Source organism: Myotis yumanensis, unplaced genomic scaffold (assembly GCF_028538775.1).
Source record: "Myotis yumanensis isolate MYYU_CA2020_CCGP unplaced genomic scaffold, mMyoYum1.0.hap1 SCAF_12, whole genome shotgun sequence".
Taxonomy (NCBI): domain Eukaryota; kingdom Metazoa; phylum Chordata; class Mammalia; order Chiroptera; family Vespertilionidae; genus Myotis; species Myotis yumanensis.
In genome coordinates, this window is record NW_027223763.1 from 15,599,213 (window position 1) to 15,614,959 (window position 15,747).

General features: G+C 59.6%; 1 protein-coding gene across 11 annotated transcripts in view; it reads left to right on the top strand.

Annotated features, from left to right (window-relative positions):
* DAB2IP (DAB2 interacting protein) overlaps positions 1 to 15,747 on the top strand; it is a 177,956-nt gene that overhangs the window by 149,514 nt on the left and 12,695 nt on the right. For 10 of the 11 annotated variants that reach the window (XM_070430834.1, XM_070430832.1, XM_070430837.1 and 7 more), the window contains 8 exons: positions 3,009 to 3,162; positions 4,795 to 4,893; positions 5,815 to 6,369; positions 7,942 to 8,086; positions 8,171 to 8,315; positions 10,101 to 10,337; positions 12,141 to 12,342; positions 14,123 to 14,301. In XM_070430834.1, the coding sequence (XP_070286935.1) occupies positions 3,009 to 3,162; positions 4,795 to 4,893; positions 5,815 to 6,369; positions 7,942 to 8,086; positions 8,171 to 8,315; positions 10,101 to 10,337; positions 12,141 to 12,342; positions 14,123 to 14,301 (1,716 nt within the window). The remainder of the gene's footprint in view (positions 1 to 3,008; positions 3,163 to 4,794; positions 4,894 to 5,814; positions 6,370 to 7,941; positions 8,087 to 8,170; positions 8,316 to 10,100; positions 10,338 to 12,140; positions 12,343 to 14,122; positions 14,302 to 15,747) is intronic. The other variant, XM_070430841.1, reaches the window with a different exon arrangement.

A 15,747-nucleotide genomic window follows, 5' to 3' on the forward strand; every position in this document is an offset into this window, starting at 1 on the left:
TCCCAGACCTGGAAGGAGTGGGTTCCAGAGAGCAGGTCAGCTGGCTGTGGGCCTTTCTCTGCCCATCACCTGTGGGGAGATGAGAAGACGAACCTTGTGTTGATGGAGTTAGTCTTGGACTCTGCTGAATGCGGTTCAAATCACATGCGGCCTTTGACACCTGCCACCGTGCAGACATGGGCGAGCCACCTGGCCTTTCTGAGGTGTGGAACCTCGATCCTGATGGGTTGTCAGGAGAATTAATTAGGTGAGGAGACAGGTGGGACGTGGTGTGGAGTGGGGCTCAGTCACATGGCCTGAGTGTGAGCGCTTGTCCGCTGGAGGGACTAGGGACAGTGTGGTGGTGGTGGCTTTTGGCCTGGGCTTTGAAAATGGAGAAAGGTTTTTGTGAGGCAGAGAAGGTTGGAGGAGGTAGTATGGGTTCGGGAGAGAACATGGGCATGGATCCCAGAGCAGAGGAAGTTAGGGACCAGCTAGGAGGAGCATCTTTCCAGGGTGGGTTGTGAGGGGGACATTCCAGGGCGGGTTCAACACCAGGTGGAAGTGTGGTGACTTGATTATCTATAGGCCTTGAGGGAACTGCAGGTAGATGGGAGTGATGCCAGTTGGGTAGAGGGGTCTGGCCAGAGGGTGCTGCTGTGGCCTAGAAACGCTGGGGAGATGGGGAGGATCAGGGCTGCCCAGCTGCAGCCAGGATGCCTGAACGAGAGCTCACCCAGGAACCTTCCCCTGAGGCCGGGCCAACTGGGACATGTTTGTGGGACAGGATGTTGGGGAAGGAAAAGTGGGTATTGCAACTCCAGGCCCCAGGCTCTGGCCACTTTGAGGTCAGGTCTGGGCCTGCTGGGCTCCTGGCCTGTCAGACCGGGGCCCTTCGGTCTCCTGGGCAGGCCCAGTCCACTGAACTGTGCCTCCCTCCCCTCTCTGCAGCCCACCAGCCCCTCTGTTTGCACCTCATGGGTCCCTACTCCACCTGCCCTGGTTCCCAGCATCTTTACCCGGCAGGGGTTTTTGGGCTGGGCCAGTAAGCAGCCCGATCCCCATCGGCAGGCTGGGTTTCCAGCCCTGCATGGCAGGCCCAGGGGCAGTGGGTCCCTGCCGTTCCTGGCCTGGTGACTTCCCCAGCATCTGAGGCAGGTCTTCTCTTGCACTGGCCATGAAGCCCCATGAGGAAGAGCAGCTCTGGGTGGAATATTGACTGGGCATAACAGACCCACCCAAGGCATTGGTCAGGAGTGTGACGGGGGAGCAGGCGGAGGGCTTGTCAAAGGCAGCAGCCTGTCGGCACCTAGCACAGGGTGACGTGTTCGGCCATAGCACATGTGTGTGAACCACTGCCTCCCAGAGGGCGCTGGAAGAGCAGAGGCACCCCAGCTGGGACGCTGGTGGGCCGGGCCTCACGGAAAGTTCCACACGGGGCCCTGTGGAGGTTCGGGTGTTTCTAACTTGATTTCAGTTTGTCTCACAGCCTCCCTGTGGTCTGTCCATTCCCTTGGAGCTTTCAGAAGCTCTGCCCGAGGACATCAATATGGCGCAAGTGATCTGAGCCCTGCCATGTGCCAGCTTCATGCTGGGCCTGGGGGAACAGGTGCAGGGAGGCTGACTGCCTCTTGGGTTGGGCGGGGGGGTCCCCAAGGGCTGGGGTCCCAGTTCCAGCTTTCACTCCTATGCCTCGCCCAGCACAGGACTCCATGTCAGGGTGGGCTGCTGCTATGGTGACGTGGAGTTTGGGGGTGGAGGGTAGCCTCTGTCAGCCTGTGAGTCCCTGTGAGCAGGACCCGTCCGCTATTCTCTGGATTCCTGATCGCACACATAGTAGCCTCAGCCTCCCTTACTCAGGCTGGTCATGGAAGTAGGTTACAGGTGTGTGTCCGGAGGGAAGTGTGTGGTGACCCTGCCAGGGCTCACTGAAACGAGAGCAGGGAGAGATTGATGGATTGGAGGCCAGGAGCTGAGAGGGAGAGAGATTGGGAGACCTGGGTGAGCTACGCCCAGGGAGGGTTTTGTGCCAGTGCCGGGGGTCTGGGCCGTGGACGTGAAGAGGGGCAAGGCCTGCTCAGCTTCCACACCAGAGGTGGTCTTATCAGGCTTGGCTGGCTCTCCAGCTTTTCCTGTGCCCAGCTGTGGGAGGCAGCTCCCACGGGCACTGCTGTCTGCGGTGGCTCTGAAGAGGGATTTGCACAGCTCTGAGGCAGACTCCACCAAGCACTGGTGCAGGTGCCCTCTGAGGCTCTTTCCATGGCCTGTGCTGAGAAACCGGGGCTCAGGGCGGGGTAGTGACTTGTCCAGGGCCACATAGCAGGCGAGAAGTGAGGCCAGATCTGTCAGCCAGTCCAGGTCCAGACCCCACGACGGCACCAGGTGGCATCCACTACCTCTGCTCTTTGTATCTGTGTTGGACCCACTGTCCCAGGCCTGGGCCCCCAAGCCCCGGCATGTGGACTTGTCTGGATTTTGGCATTTTGAGCCTCACTGCCCTCACCTATAAAATGGGTGCAGCAGAGGTCCCCTCCTGCCTCGAGTGAGGTGGCGTATGAGAAGGGGCTCTGTTGGCAGTAACATTCTGGACAAATGGGTGACTGCTCTGGTCTTGGATGGGGACCAGGGCGGAGGGGATGGGATGGGGTGGGGAAGGCCACCTGGGTGAGCTCAGCTCTTTTATGTGGGTCTCAGAGTCTGCTTGGAAGCCAGGCCAGACCCTGCCCTGCACTCAGTGCTGACTTTCAGCTCCTGATTGGTTCATCCTCAGCCACTTGCTCCCTTAGAGGCTGAGCCAGTCACGCAGTGTCCTGCAGTGGGCAAAGGGACCGATCCTGGGTCTCTGTGACTCCTACACAGACGTGCCCCTCCCCCAAGTCTGCCTTTAGAGGACAAGGACTTGGGGGTTGATCAAGGAGTGACTGCCTCCCACTGGGGGTTCTGGGCAGGCTTCCTGGAGGAGAGGGGACAGGGCAGGGGAGGGGAGTGACAGGCCCAGCCTGACACACCTGCTGCCCACCCCCCCCCAGGTCCCATCTGATGCCCAGGGTGAAGGAGTCTCGCTCCCACGAGTCCCTGCTCAGCCCCAGCAGCGCGGTGGAGGCGCTGGACCTCAGCATGGAGGAGGAGGTGGTCATCAAGCCCGTGCACAGCAGCATCCTGGGCCAGGACTACTGCTTCGAGGTGGGTCCGCTGGGGGCAGGTAGGCTCTGGTCGCATCTCCGAGCCAGGCCGGGTCTCCAGACCCCTCCTAGAGTCCTCGGTGGCCTCAGCTTTGGGACAGTGGCTGGAAACTGTCCATGGTTTTTGGCTCCTAAGAGACCAGGTAGAGCTTGGAGATGGGGGGCTTCGTTCCTTCTCTGAGGGCTCCTTGGAGACAGACCAGCACTATTCTCCATGCTGGTGGGGGCAAGAGCTCCCAGCAGTAAAAGGGGGTAAAAGTCCATGTAGAATTGCTTAAGCTCCAGGGCCTGTGCCTGAAGCCTGCTCACCCTCCTTAGAAACCCCCTAAATGGTAGAGAGCACCCCTTTTCTGGGCCAGTCTCCCCCTTCTATAAAGACATCAGAATCGTTTGTGCCCCAGTATTCTGTGACGTAAGGTTTAAGAGCAAGCAGAGGGCAGCAACCCTACCTGGCAGGGCTGTACCTGGGGATCACCTGTCCAGTCTCTCACAGTAGATGGGGAATCGGAGGCCAGAGAGGCAAGATGTTAGAGGTCACACCACAAGCCTGAGGCCACGCCAGAACTGGGGTGATGAATGTCGTAGGTGTTCCTGGGAGTTCCTGACTGCTTCTCTCATCAATCAGATTCCCTGCCCACCTCACCCTCCACTCCCACCCACAAGGAGCTTATATAATTAGGTAGCTCTCTGATGGAGGGGTGAGCCTGGTAATGAAAGTCAGCCATTCGGGGACTCGTGGCAACCTCCTGGCAACCCAGCCCCAGGGAAAGAGTGGAATGTGCCTGGCATCTGCCCCACCCCTTGTGCCCATTGTTTCTGCATCAAGACTCCTGGTCCAGCTGGGCTCCATCTGGGCTCCGACTTCTTTGCCTGAGACAGGCTGATGATAGTGCCTGGGGCACTGGTCCACAGCAGTGGGTGCTACGGCTTGTGCCGGCCCTTGAGTGGCTCGATAAGGAGTCTGGTTCCCTTTTGTCGAGCCCATAGCACGGTGCTGGGGGCAGTGGAAGAGGAGGAGCTGCTTGGGCTGGGCTTCCTCACCGGTGGGGATTGGAGGAGGAGCGAGAGTCCGATGGCGAGGGAGGGTAAGGGTTCCAGGCAGGAGGACCCCAGGCCCAGCACACCTGGGCGGCCCAGTTTTCATTTCTCCAGTCTGGCCCCTAAAGATGTTAAGTTTCTGTGACCATCATTGTTACTGTCACTTGGCAAAAGATAACCGTCAGCAAGTGTCAGCTGAGGACGGAGGTGATCCTTGTGGCTACCCAGGGTGTGTCCGTGGCTCCACTTAGAGAGGGGGGCAGGTACCCGTGCCTTCTCTCTTCCCATCCTCGGAGAGTGAGGTTAGAGTCAGAAAGATACTTTCCCGTGGACAAAGGATGCCGAGGAAGGGGGAGAGGAGCCAGGGCCAGGAGCCAGATGGTCAGGGCTGGGCCACCCTCTTGTCACCCACTTGGGACAGTGATCTCACGGCACCACCTGCCAATGGGAAATGGCCATTCTGAGCCTCTCTCTGCCCCCTCCCGAGGCAATGCTGCAGACCGGGTGGCTCAAGCCCCAGACCCCAGAGGTCTTCTGTCCTGCCCTGTCCCTCGCTGTGTTCCCCCCTGTGACACTGTCCTATTTGGCCCCACAGGTGACAACATCGTCAGGAAGCAAGTGCTTCTCCTGCCGGTCAGCAGCCGAGCGGGATAAGTGGATGGAGAACCTGCGGCGAGCAGTGCACCCCAACAAGGTAGGCTGCGTCCCCTCTCACCAAAGCCCGGGGATTGCGGTTAGACCCGGAGCAGCGCGCAGACTCTGACACCAGGGAGCACAGTGGGATCTCTGGGGTGGGCTGGGTGGGGGCGGGGGCAGCCTGTGGGGGTGGAGCCTGAGTGGGCAGTAGGGTTGGGCCCTGGAACAGGGGTTCGAGGTGGCCAGGCCGACTCAGGTGCTGTAGGCCTCTGTCCTTGAAGCTACACCACGGAGGCTGGGCCAGAGAACTGAGAATGGGCTGTTAGGGAGTTGGGTGCTGGTGGCCTTCTGCCTGGACCTCTTGTCTCTCCTCCTCTGGCCGTTTCCTGGCCACCCATCCAATTCCAGCTTAGACCTCTGTCCCATCCTCCAGTGAGCACTGCTAGCCCTGCCTGGCGCCCTGCTCTGTGTTCCCACTGCCCTGGGCTTCCCCCATCAGGTTCATGGGCCCCAACTCTAATCACCTGCTTCTGTGTCTGCCCCCCTGGCTGACCGGGACTGGGCTGAGCCTGGTCACATGACATCACTGCGGAGGGGCCTTAGCAGTGGTCCCCTCTTAAGTGACTTACAGACCAGCAAACTAGAAGGCCTGATACGTAGCACAGTGGCCTGCGGTGCCAAGCACTGTGCTAACCTCTTACTTGATCTCTCACCATTTGTTTCTATTTTATGGAAAAGGAACTGAGTCTTAGATTAAGTCACCTGCCCAAGGTCAGTGAGCTCGTTTGAGGCAGAGCAGAGATCCAGCCTCGTGGCCACCAGACTCCAGAGTTGTCCCTTCCCCCGCCCCATCCTGTCAGTGCCTGGCCCATCCCCACACCTAGGGCTCTCCTGGATCTGAGAGCTCCCCCAGCTCTGGCCAGGCGGTGGGCAGGTGGCCGGCCCCTCAGTGACCACGGCTCACCTTGTGCACATGCAGGACAACAGCCGGCGTGTGGAGCACATCCTGAAGCTGTGGGTGATCGAGGCCAAGGACCTGCCGGCCAAGAAGAAGTACCTGTGCGAGCTGTGCCTGGACGATGTGCTCTATGCCCGCACCACGGGCAAGCTCAAGACGGACAACGTCTTCTGGGGCGAGCACTTTGAGTTCCACAACCTGCCGCCCCTGCGCACCGTCACCGTCCACCTGTACCGGGAGACCGACAAGAAGAAGAAGAAGGAGCGCAACAGCTACCTGGGCCTGGTGAGCCTGCCCGCCGCCTCAGTGGCCGGGCGGCAGTTCGTGGAAAAGTGGTACCCAGTGATGACGCCCAACCCCAAGGGCGGCAAGGGCCCCGGACCCATGATCCGCATCAAGGCGCGCTACCAGACCATCAGCATCCTGCCCATGGAGATGTACAAGGAGTTTGCCGAGCACATCACCAACCACTACCTGGGGCTCTGCGCAGCCCTCGAGCCCATCCTGAGCGCCAAGACCAAGGAGGAGATGGCGTCGGCCCTGGTGCACATCCTCCAGAGCACGGGCAAGGTGAAGGTGCGTGTGCCCGTGTCTGGGCCCTGGGGAAGGCCCGGTGACACACGAGGTTACCTGCTGTTTCCTATGTCCAAGGCATGGATTTCAGCCCTGTCGGGGGCACTGACCAGGTGGTCCCCCTAAACCCAAGCGTGGTGTCGTGGAGTGAGGGGTTTCGTTCTTCTGCCTCCACCGCTGCGGCAGATGTGGAGCTGAGCGACGGGATAGCAGCTTGTAGTGAGGAAGTGAGCAGTGACTTTTCAGTCTGTCGTGGACTCCAAGGGCTTCTCCCTGCCACCCCTTCTCCCCTCAGTGCAGCAGGAGGAACGGGCTCAGTGCAGCAGGAGACCTGGGCCAGGTCTGGCCTGGGAGCTGTGGCCTTGGACAGGTCACTTTCCTGTTCTGTGCTGGTCCCCTCATTGGTCCTCGCTCTACAGAGCTCTTGCTCACCCAGCCTGGCCTGAGTACCCCTCCATGAGCCCAGGAAGACCCGGGCAGAGGAGCTGGGGTCCTGCCTCCATGTTCCGAGGAGATCCCAGAGGTCAGCTAAGGGTCAGGAAGGGCTCCTCAGATTATGTGGTCCCCGGAGACAGCGGAAGCTACTTAAACACCACCCCCCCGCCCCCCCATCATCCCTCCTTTTCCAGCAGGGCCTCTTGGGCCACAAGCTCAGTTCTGTATTTGAGGGGCCACGTGTGATGTCAGAGAGGTTCCCAAAGTTGTGCGCACCAGAAACCCTGGCCCACGCTGGCCACCTTGTAGCCTCTTTGCTGGTAGCCCCTGCCCTGCCCTTCAACCTCCCCTGGGCCTCTGACTCCCTGCCTGTCCTCTTCCCTCCCCCAAGTCACGAGGCTGGCTGTGGGTGGGAGGAGGGTCTCTGGAGGAAGGGAGCTCCCATCTGGGCTGTGGCAGCAGGTTTACTCTCCAGCCTCCCTGCAGGGGGGGAGATGTGGGCCAGGCTGCCTCCTGGGCTCTGCCCATGACCCTGGCTGGGGGACCAGCAGGCTCATCTACTTAACAGCTGCCCTCAGCAGTGAGGGACTGCTTCCCTGGGTTTGCCAGGTGGGCGGTGGTGCCCCCGCTTTCCCAACGAAGCCAAGGTCCCTTCTCTTACCGACTGAGCACTGGCTCACTGCCCCCGAGGCAGCCGGGCAGCCTCTGCCTCTCTCCTTCTCTGCCGCACCACGCAGAGCGAGCCGTGTCTGGTGTGGGAGACTCATCAGAGTCATGGGTAGATAGTGGAGAGGGTGCCCGTCTGTCCTCTCTGGTGTTGATGGTGATGGGGGGTGGGGGTTCCCTGGTCACCCAGGCCTGCTCAGGGCCAAGCAGGGATTTGAGTCCAGCTGGTCTGGCCATGGTGCAGGAAGCTCATGTCCATGTGGCATGCTCTTGCCCAGGCCTGCCTTCCCCGGTCCTGAGACCCGGCTGTGATGTCACCAGGCGCCCCTGCCCTCTGGCAGCCCCCGAGGTGGACAGTGGAGCAGCCTTGGGAAGCAGGGGCTTCTGGCAGCTGCCCAGGCAGCGAGTGTGGAACACGAGGGTCCTCCCTTCCGGCTGGCCCAGGTCCTCCCTCCTCACTGCCTGCCTCCCCAGGACTTCCTGACTGACCTGATGATGTCAGAGGTGGACCGCTGCGGGGACAACGAGCACCTCATCTTCCGGGAGAACACGCTGGCCACCAAGGCCATCGAGGAGTACCTCAAGTTGGTGGGCCAGAAGTATCTGCAGGACGCGCTAGGTAGGGAGGGTTCGGGCCGGCATGGGCAGACGTGGGACATGGCCACCAGGTCCTCACTGCCCCTCCCTGCCCTCCCGGTCACAGGCGAGTTCATCAAAGCGCTGTATGAGTCGGACGAGAACTGCGAGGTGGACCCGAGCAAGTGCTCGGCCGGTGACCTCCCCGAGCACCAGGGCAACCTGAAGATGTGCTGTGAACTGGCCTTCTGCAAGATCATCAACTCCTACTGGTCAGTGCTGCCCCACACTCCCTCCCTGGGCTCAGCTGCTCAGGCCTCCCCACCCATTGTGTGATCCGTGCTGTGTCAGTGCCTGCAGTGTGCCGGGTGCGGTGCGAGGCATGGTGTGCTGTCCTCATGCGTACGGCTCAGGGAGGGGCTGCTGCCTGTGCCTGACTTACAGACAAAAGAGCTGAGGCTCACCCAGGAGAGGGCAGGTGGACATGCCTGTGGCCTCACACAGCTTCAGAGAGGTGGCTCTGGGATGGGAACCCCTCTGCCTGACTCCGCAAGTCTTGGGCCTTTTTGGGTTCTCGATGTGAGGGAGTGTTCCAGACCATGCAGGACACGGTGTGTGCCACGTGGAGGGTTGGGAGCAGCGGCAGTCCACTGCACGTGTTCATTAGTGAGCGCCCCCTGTGCCTGGTGCTGTTGTAGGTGCTGAGGCTGCACAGGGAGCGAGACTGGCAAGGCCCGGCTTGGGCACCCCCCTGGGGTGGGTGGATGACTTAACCTGAGACCCCTCGTCTGTTGGTGCTCATGTCACAGGCTGGTGATTGGGCCCAGCTAGGGCTCGTGTGGTGCCTGGACTGTAGGGATGGAAAAGAAAGGATGGGGGTCTAAGGAGAACATAGTTCTGCAGCCCCGAGAGAAGGAGCGGGGCCTGCGGACGGGCTGTTCAGAGAGGACCACAGTCGGGGCCAGGATTGGTGCGTGAGCCACAGCCTGCAGGGCACCTGCTTGCTCCCAGGTCGGTGTGGTGCCAGCTGACTGCAGGGTACAGCCTTGCTAATGGTGAGGCAGGCGTGACTCCAGGGCGGGGACGTGCTGCCAGTGCCGAGCACGGGTTATTTTCACACTGCACGGGCTGCTCAGATTTTCTCCCATCACGGTTCCAGCTCAGGACCTGCGTCCCCCTCCCCACCCCCAGCGATACTTGACTCCTCTCTTTGGTCACACTTCTTCCCTTTCTCCTTTAAGGCTTATGCCTGGCTCCCTCTGTGGCCTGCCTAGGTCAGCTCACCCTTCTTGGGCATCCTCTGTCCCAGCCCTGATCCCATCAGAGTGGGATTGTGCTTGCGTGTAAATCTGCTTCCTGCACATGCTGGGAGCACCAGGCTGGTGGAGCCCCAGCTCAGGGCTGGGCACACCAAAGGGCCCTGTGATTGCTCAGCAGAGAGGCCTGCTAGGCGAGAGGATGGTCAGAACCAGCGGGGCCAGTGCCCCCTGCACCCCCCTTTGCTCCTGGGCTCACCTGGGACCAGCCTGGCCCTTCGGGCCAGGTCACGTGACCCTGGCACTGAGGGGGCAGGGCAGTGACCTGGGAGCCTTGAACTCTGAGGGAACACACTTCCTGCCCTGGGCCAGGCTGTTTTCACTCTGCCCTGCTATTCCCAGGGCAGTGGGTGTGGCACTCAGGGAAACATATCGTGGACAATGATTTTCCATTTCCTCTTTCTGGTGTTTGTCAGAGACCCAGAGGCACCTCTCAGTTCTGGGTGCTGTGGGTAGATGTCATCACTCAGTGCCTGGCCCTGCACCCCTTGCCTTCCTGAGCACTCGCTCTGCCCGCCCTGTGCTGCCTCAGCTCCCCCAGCAGCCCTGACCGGTGGGTGATGGATAGGTGGATGGATGATGGATGGATGATAGAATGGTGATGGGCAGCAGGGCCAGCTCATAGCTATCAGGGTTGGAGCTCAGGGTTCCATCGGACCCAGAAGCAGGTCCCTGCTCTGCATCCACCTGTCCTGGCGCCCTGCCTGACCACCAGGCCCACTCTTGTCTATTCCTGCCCAGTGTCTTCCCACGGGAGCTGAAAGAGGTGTTTGCCTCGTGGCGGCAAGAGTGCAGCAGCCGCGGCCGGCCGGACATCAGCGAGCGGCTCATCAGCGCCTCCTTGTTTCTGCGCTTCCTCTGCCCGGCCATCATGTCGCCCTCGCTCTTCAACCTGCTGCAGGAGTACCCCGATGACCGCACTGCCCGCACCCTCACCCTCATCGCCAAGGTTACCCAGAACCTGGCCAACTTCGCCAAGTGAGTGTTGTGTCCCCGACGGGCAGGAGCCCATGGGGGCAGGCCATGGGTGTGTCTTCCCCGGAGCTGGGCTGCACAATGGGCCCTGCTTTTGTCCCCGTCCTGCTCAGTCCTCCATCTCCCCCTTTTCAGAATGAAGTCCCCTCCACACCCCGTCCTCCCTCCCTACCTAAGGTACATGCCATTTTGGTATGTTTCCTTAATTTTCAGAGGTGAGAAGCCAAGATGTTTTTTCCTTCAGCATTTTCAAATGGACATTTAATCATAAGGATTCTCCCATGTGCTTAACATCCATAAGCCTCATTTTGAAACGAATGACTAATATGCCTTCAGGGAGGAGGGCCCATATTTCCTAGTCCGGCCCCTGAGCCGGCACGCGGGCTGTTTCACACTGTCCTTGTGTAATGCTGTCAAGGATGTCCTTGCTCGTCGAGCACGTCGGTGTTTGGACTACACCTTAGAGCAGTGATGGCGAACATTTTGAGCTCGGCGTGTCAGCATTTTGAAAAACCCTAACTTAACTCTGGTGCCGTGTCACATATAGACATTTTTTGATATTTGCAACCATAGTAAAACAAAGACTTATATTTTTGATATTTATTTTATATATTTAAATGCCATTTAACAAAGAAAAATCAACCAAAAAAATGAGTTCGCGTGTCACCTCTGACACGTGTGTCATAGGTTCGCCATCACTGCCTTTGAGCAAGGGGGCAGAAACGGGAGGGCTGGTCATCCAGTCACCAGTTCCGGGCCCCTCTGTGCTGGACTCGGAGTCACTCCTGGTCCCAGCCCTTCCACAGGGGAGGGCGACAGAGGTGCATACGGTCTCTCAGGAGGGCCTTCAGCTTGCTGGGAGAGGAGACAGACAGACTTCCCCAGACACCTGCCCCCCAGCTGAGCGATGGGAGCAGAGGCAGGGCAGCTCCTGGGAGGGCCATGTGCTATAGGGACAAGGCACCCTGGCATTCCTGAATCTCCAAGTGACAGGCAGGGAGAAGTGGGAGACGAGACTCAGGAGGACACAGGGACCTGAAGGCCAGGCACCTGAAGGCCAGGCGGGGCTTTAAGCATGGTGGGGCGGAGGGGTGGCCCTTGTCTGTTCTGGGTCCTAAAAAGGTCAGCTTGACAGCAGTGGGGAGGGGGTTGGAGGGAGTGGGACTGGCACCTGAGAGACCTCAGCAGAGTACAGCTGGGTTTCTGGCAAAAGGGAATTGGGGTTTGGAGAGGTGATGCAGGAGGCAGGGGCTGCAAGGTCAAGGGGTGATGAGAAGACAAAGTCAGCGGCCTTGCTGGTGGGAGGGCGGAGATGACGGGACAGGCTCTGGCCTGGCTCCCTGGTGGACCTGGGTTTCCACTTGGGACAGGGAGTCTGGGAGGAGGGCATGGGCTTGGGGGGACGGTGATGACTTCAGACTTGGCCAGGCTGGGTGCAAGGGGAGATGCCATGGACACACGTCTGCAGGCTCAGCAGAGAGGCCTGGCCGAGCATAGATTGGGAATCATCTGCCCACCAGGCCTTGGAAACCTGGAGAGAAAGAGGAAGGAGATTGTGACCGGCAGTGAAAGGGGAATGAGGGCCACAGAACATTCCAGGTCCTGTGAGAAGGGGTCCTCAGGGTCCCCGAGGAACGAGGGCCCTGAGTCATAGCAGATCAGCTGGCTGGTGGGTTAGTGGCCACAGTGGGTGAGGAGGGATGGGAGCTGAGGGCGGGTATCTCCGAGAAGGAGGGTTCCTGGGTGAGCCTGGTTTTCAGGCCGTCCGCGAACCTGGGTTGCTCACCCCGCCTGCTCTCCCTCCAGGTTTGGCAGCAAAGAGGAGTACATGTCGTTCATGAACCAGTTCCTGGAGCACGAGTGGACCAACATGCAGCGCTTCTTGCTGGAGATCTCCAACCCGGAGACTATCTCCAACACCGCCGGCTTCGAGGGCTACATCGACCTGGGCCGCGAGCTGTCCAGCCTGCACGCGCTGCTCTGGGAGGCCGTCAGCCAGCTGGAGCAGGTGCCTGTCCTGTCCCACGGGCAGGGTGCGGGCGGAGGTCTCTCCTGTGGGTGCAGACCAGCAGCCTGCCCAGGTGCTGGGCTCACACTTCCCACTCAGCCCCGAGGCACACACTGGGATCTCTGGGGCCCGCTTCCCTGGTGGGGGTGCCATGCTCGCTCGCCAGCACCTGCGGGCCGGGCGCCCATCCTGGGTACTGGGGCTTTGGCTGTGTCTCTGCACACTCGGCGCTGAGTGGGCGGATTCCAAGTATGAAGGTGTGTTCCCTACCGGTGAGAAATGTGATCAGATTGAGCTCTTTCTGTGAATGTCCTTGTTCTGGGTTTTAAGGGCACCATAAGAAAAAGACCGAGTATGCTCCACTATACCTTCAAGCGCCAGGCAGGAAGTTACAAACCTTCCTACAAACCTTCCCACAATTGCCCTTGGCCGTCAAGTCAGTTGAAATGGTTGTTGCCCAGAAACCCCTGAGATGGCTGCAGCCACCGGAGTGTGCTCTCTGCCACCCGGGGCTCCCCGCCCCGCCCCCAGCAGCTCTGCCCACAGTGGACAGGTTGTTGGCAGCAAGGGCTGTACCTGCCACCGTCGACCTCCAGGATATTTGTTGCTTCCTGGGGCTCCGAGAGACCCCCTTACAAAAGCAGTTCCTGCTGCACCAGGGCTGGGAGGCTCCCGCTCCTGTCCTGTTTCCCAGAGGGGACCACACAGGCGCTCAGGGCTGCAGCCTCTGGATGTATCCGCGTGTGTCAGGTGCACATGCAAGCACAGCTCTTTTCCTGGTTGGAGTGTGCTAAAGGGAGAACGTAGGTGTGCACTGCAGTGTGTGTGTCTCACACACTCTGTGTGGAGGTCTGCTCCGCGGCTCACTGCCCCCTGTTGCCGGACACTCGGGTTAGTCCAGCTTTTCACCACCAACAGATGCTGATGCAGTCGTTTCTGCTCAACTTTGTCCACTGCCCTTTGGCTGTGAGACACGGAGGGGAATGGGAACCAAGGCCAGTCACCCCAGTGCCTCCACTTCCTGAGCCCCTGTGCCGGCCCCATATCTGCACATGGTCAGCAGCCATCACAGCTGGCAGTGCTGCAGCAGGACTGAAACGGAGCGCTCTGCCTCCCGAGTCTGCTCTGTTGATGACAACACGAGTTTTCACATTTTCTTCCTGCACAAAGTCCTGCCTGGAAGCCAGTGGCTAAGCAGGTGAAGGTAGGGTCCCCTTCCCTCAGCTCGGCCCACAGCCAGCATCCTTAGCACCGTCATCTTAACCATGGCAATGAGGTGCTGCCTCTGCCTGGCCCTCCACTTGTTAATCCCACCATGTGCCTGCTCTGTGCCTGGACCATGTCCACTGGGCCTTGGGTATTGATGGGTCAGGCCCCGCCCACCCTCTGGAGGAGGTGATGTGGGAGGGGCTGTCCCAGAAGCCTCTCAGATTGGGAGGTGTGGGTGCGGAAAAGTTCTGAATTCCTCGTGGGTTTTCCTCCCCGGAGGCAAAGGTAGGATGAACTTGGGTCAAAGGCTAGGACTGGGTCAGCATTTCTCCTGTGGGCCTCACACCTTCATCTCAGAAATATTTGGGAAGCTGGTAAATATGTAATTTGCACAGTCCTTGGTCTCCCCCGCCCACCAACCTCTGATCTGCTGGATCTGACTGGTAGGAGAGAGGTCTGCATTTCTGCCTGATGCCTCAGGAGTTTTAAACCACCATGGCTGCAGCTAGCTCACTTGGCCTCTCCAGGTGGCCCCAGCAGGTCACATCTGCCTCTTCGTGTGTCTTCACAGAGCATCGTATCCAAACTGGGGCCCCTGCCTCGAATCCTGAGGGACGTCCACACGGCACTGAGCACCCCAGGCAGTGGGCAGCTCCCAGGGACAAATGACCTGGCCTCCACGCCTGGCTCTGGCAGCAGCAGCATCTCGGCCGGGCTGCAGAAGATGGTGATCGAGAATGATCTCTCTGGGTAAGAGCCCCAGGTGTGCTGGGCGTTGTGGGGTGAACGTGCAAAGTGCAACCCACCTGCATGCAGTCTCAGCTGGGCAGGAGGAGGCCGACGCAGGTGTTTATAAAACAAGCTGGTGAGCCTGGAAATGTGTTGTGCAGGCCCTCAGTAGTGAGCCTCCATTTAGGAAAAATCTGGGAAGGCTGCCTGGATGAGGTGGTGCTGTAGTTTTGAGCTTTTTAGCATTTTAGTAGTTTTGAGCATTTTCATTGATGGAAAAAGCATTCTGGGTAGAGGGACTAACACAAAGGCAACAGTGTTCTGTTGAAGAACAATTATTGGTCCCAAATACCTCCAGGTCGTCTAGGTGTATCAAACATACCAGTTCTCCTGGTATTTGCTAGGCCCAGTCGGAATCTCCAGAAGTGGTGCGCAGGGTTGTGTGTTCAGCAGGAGTTTGGGTAACTACGAGGCTTTGAGGCTGGGAGCTCAGGCCTGACCCTCACTCTAAGCCCTCAGCCCTGGGGCAAAACACACTTGGTGGAGGAAGAGGGACACGTTCTCTAATATTGACATCAAAATGAGGCTATTCCTTTAAAACAGAGGCGTTTCTATTGACCCCTCTATGCCTCCGTCATACACTCCCCTCCCTACCAGGGACCGCCTTGGGCCAGCTGGTGAGGATGTGGCTGGGCCAGCAGAGTTGGGAGCAGGTCTCCCCTGAAGGTGGTGGCAGTGGCGGGTTTTTAAGTGGATGAGGGTGTGGGGCACAGGACTGGGGCCAGATGCCACTTCTCAGGTCCCTCTGAGTCTTGGGGTTCATTTATACAACCTGCCTAGTGAGGCAAGTCTTCGTTCAGGTGGGCACACACCTTGGCTGAGAGATGGTCGGATGCATGGCTTTGAGGAGACCTGACCAGGTGGCTGCTGGTGTGGGTTTCTCCCAGCTCCACTGCCGCCTCGGCCACGTCTTCTCAGCCCACAAGGGCTGTCAAGTAGTCACAGCCTGCCCTGCCGAAGCCCACCAGTTATCGCTTGGCGCTTCCTCTCTCCGTTCCAGGCTAAGCCAACTCTTACTCCCCTTCCAAGCTCATGTCAAACCCTAAAGTCCTTGCTGCCTCCAGCCCCCTCAGAGCCCTTTTCACCCCCACGGCCTTCCCTCCCAAGCCTGGCTGGCCCCACTCCATCTTGCCGTCTTCCACGGGGCCACATTCGGGGAGGGGAGTGGAAGAGGCTGAAGACCCGGGGAGGGCACAGCCTGCTACTGCAGGGGCAGTCCCTCCGCGCGTGAGTCATGCCTGGAGGATCCTCTTCTGATTCCGTGTTTTTAGCAGGAACACCAGCCCCCGCCTGCCTGTCAATCAGTCAAGGGGTGTGGCAGCAGGAGGCTGGGCAGGGGAGGCTTCAGCAGGCCCCCCACCTCGGTTCTCAGGCTGATCAGGAACAAGAAGGAAGAGGCAGAGAGAG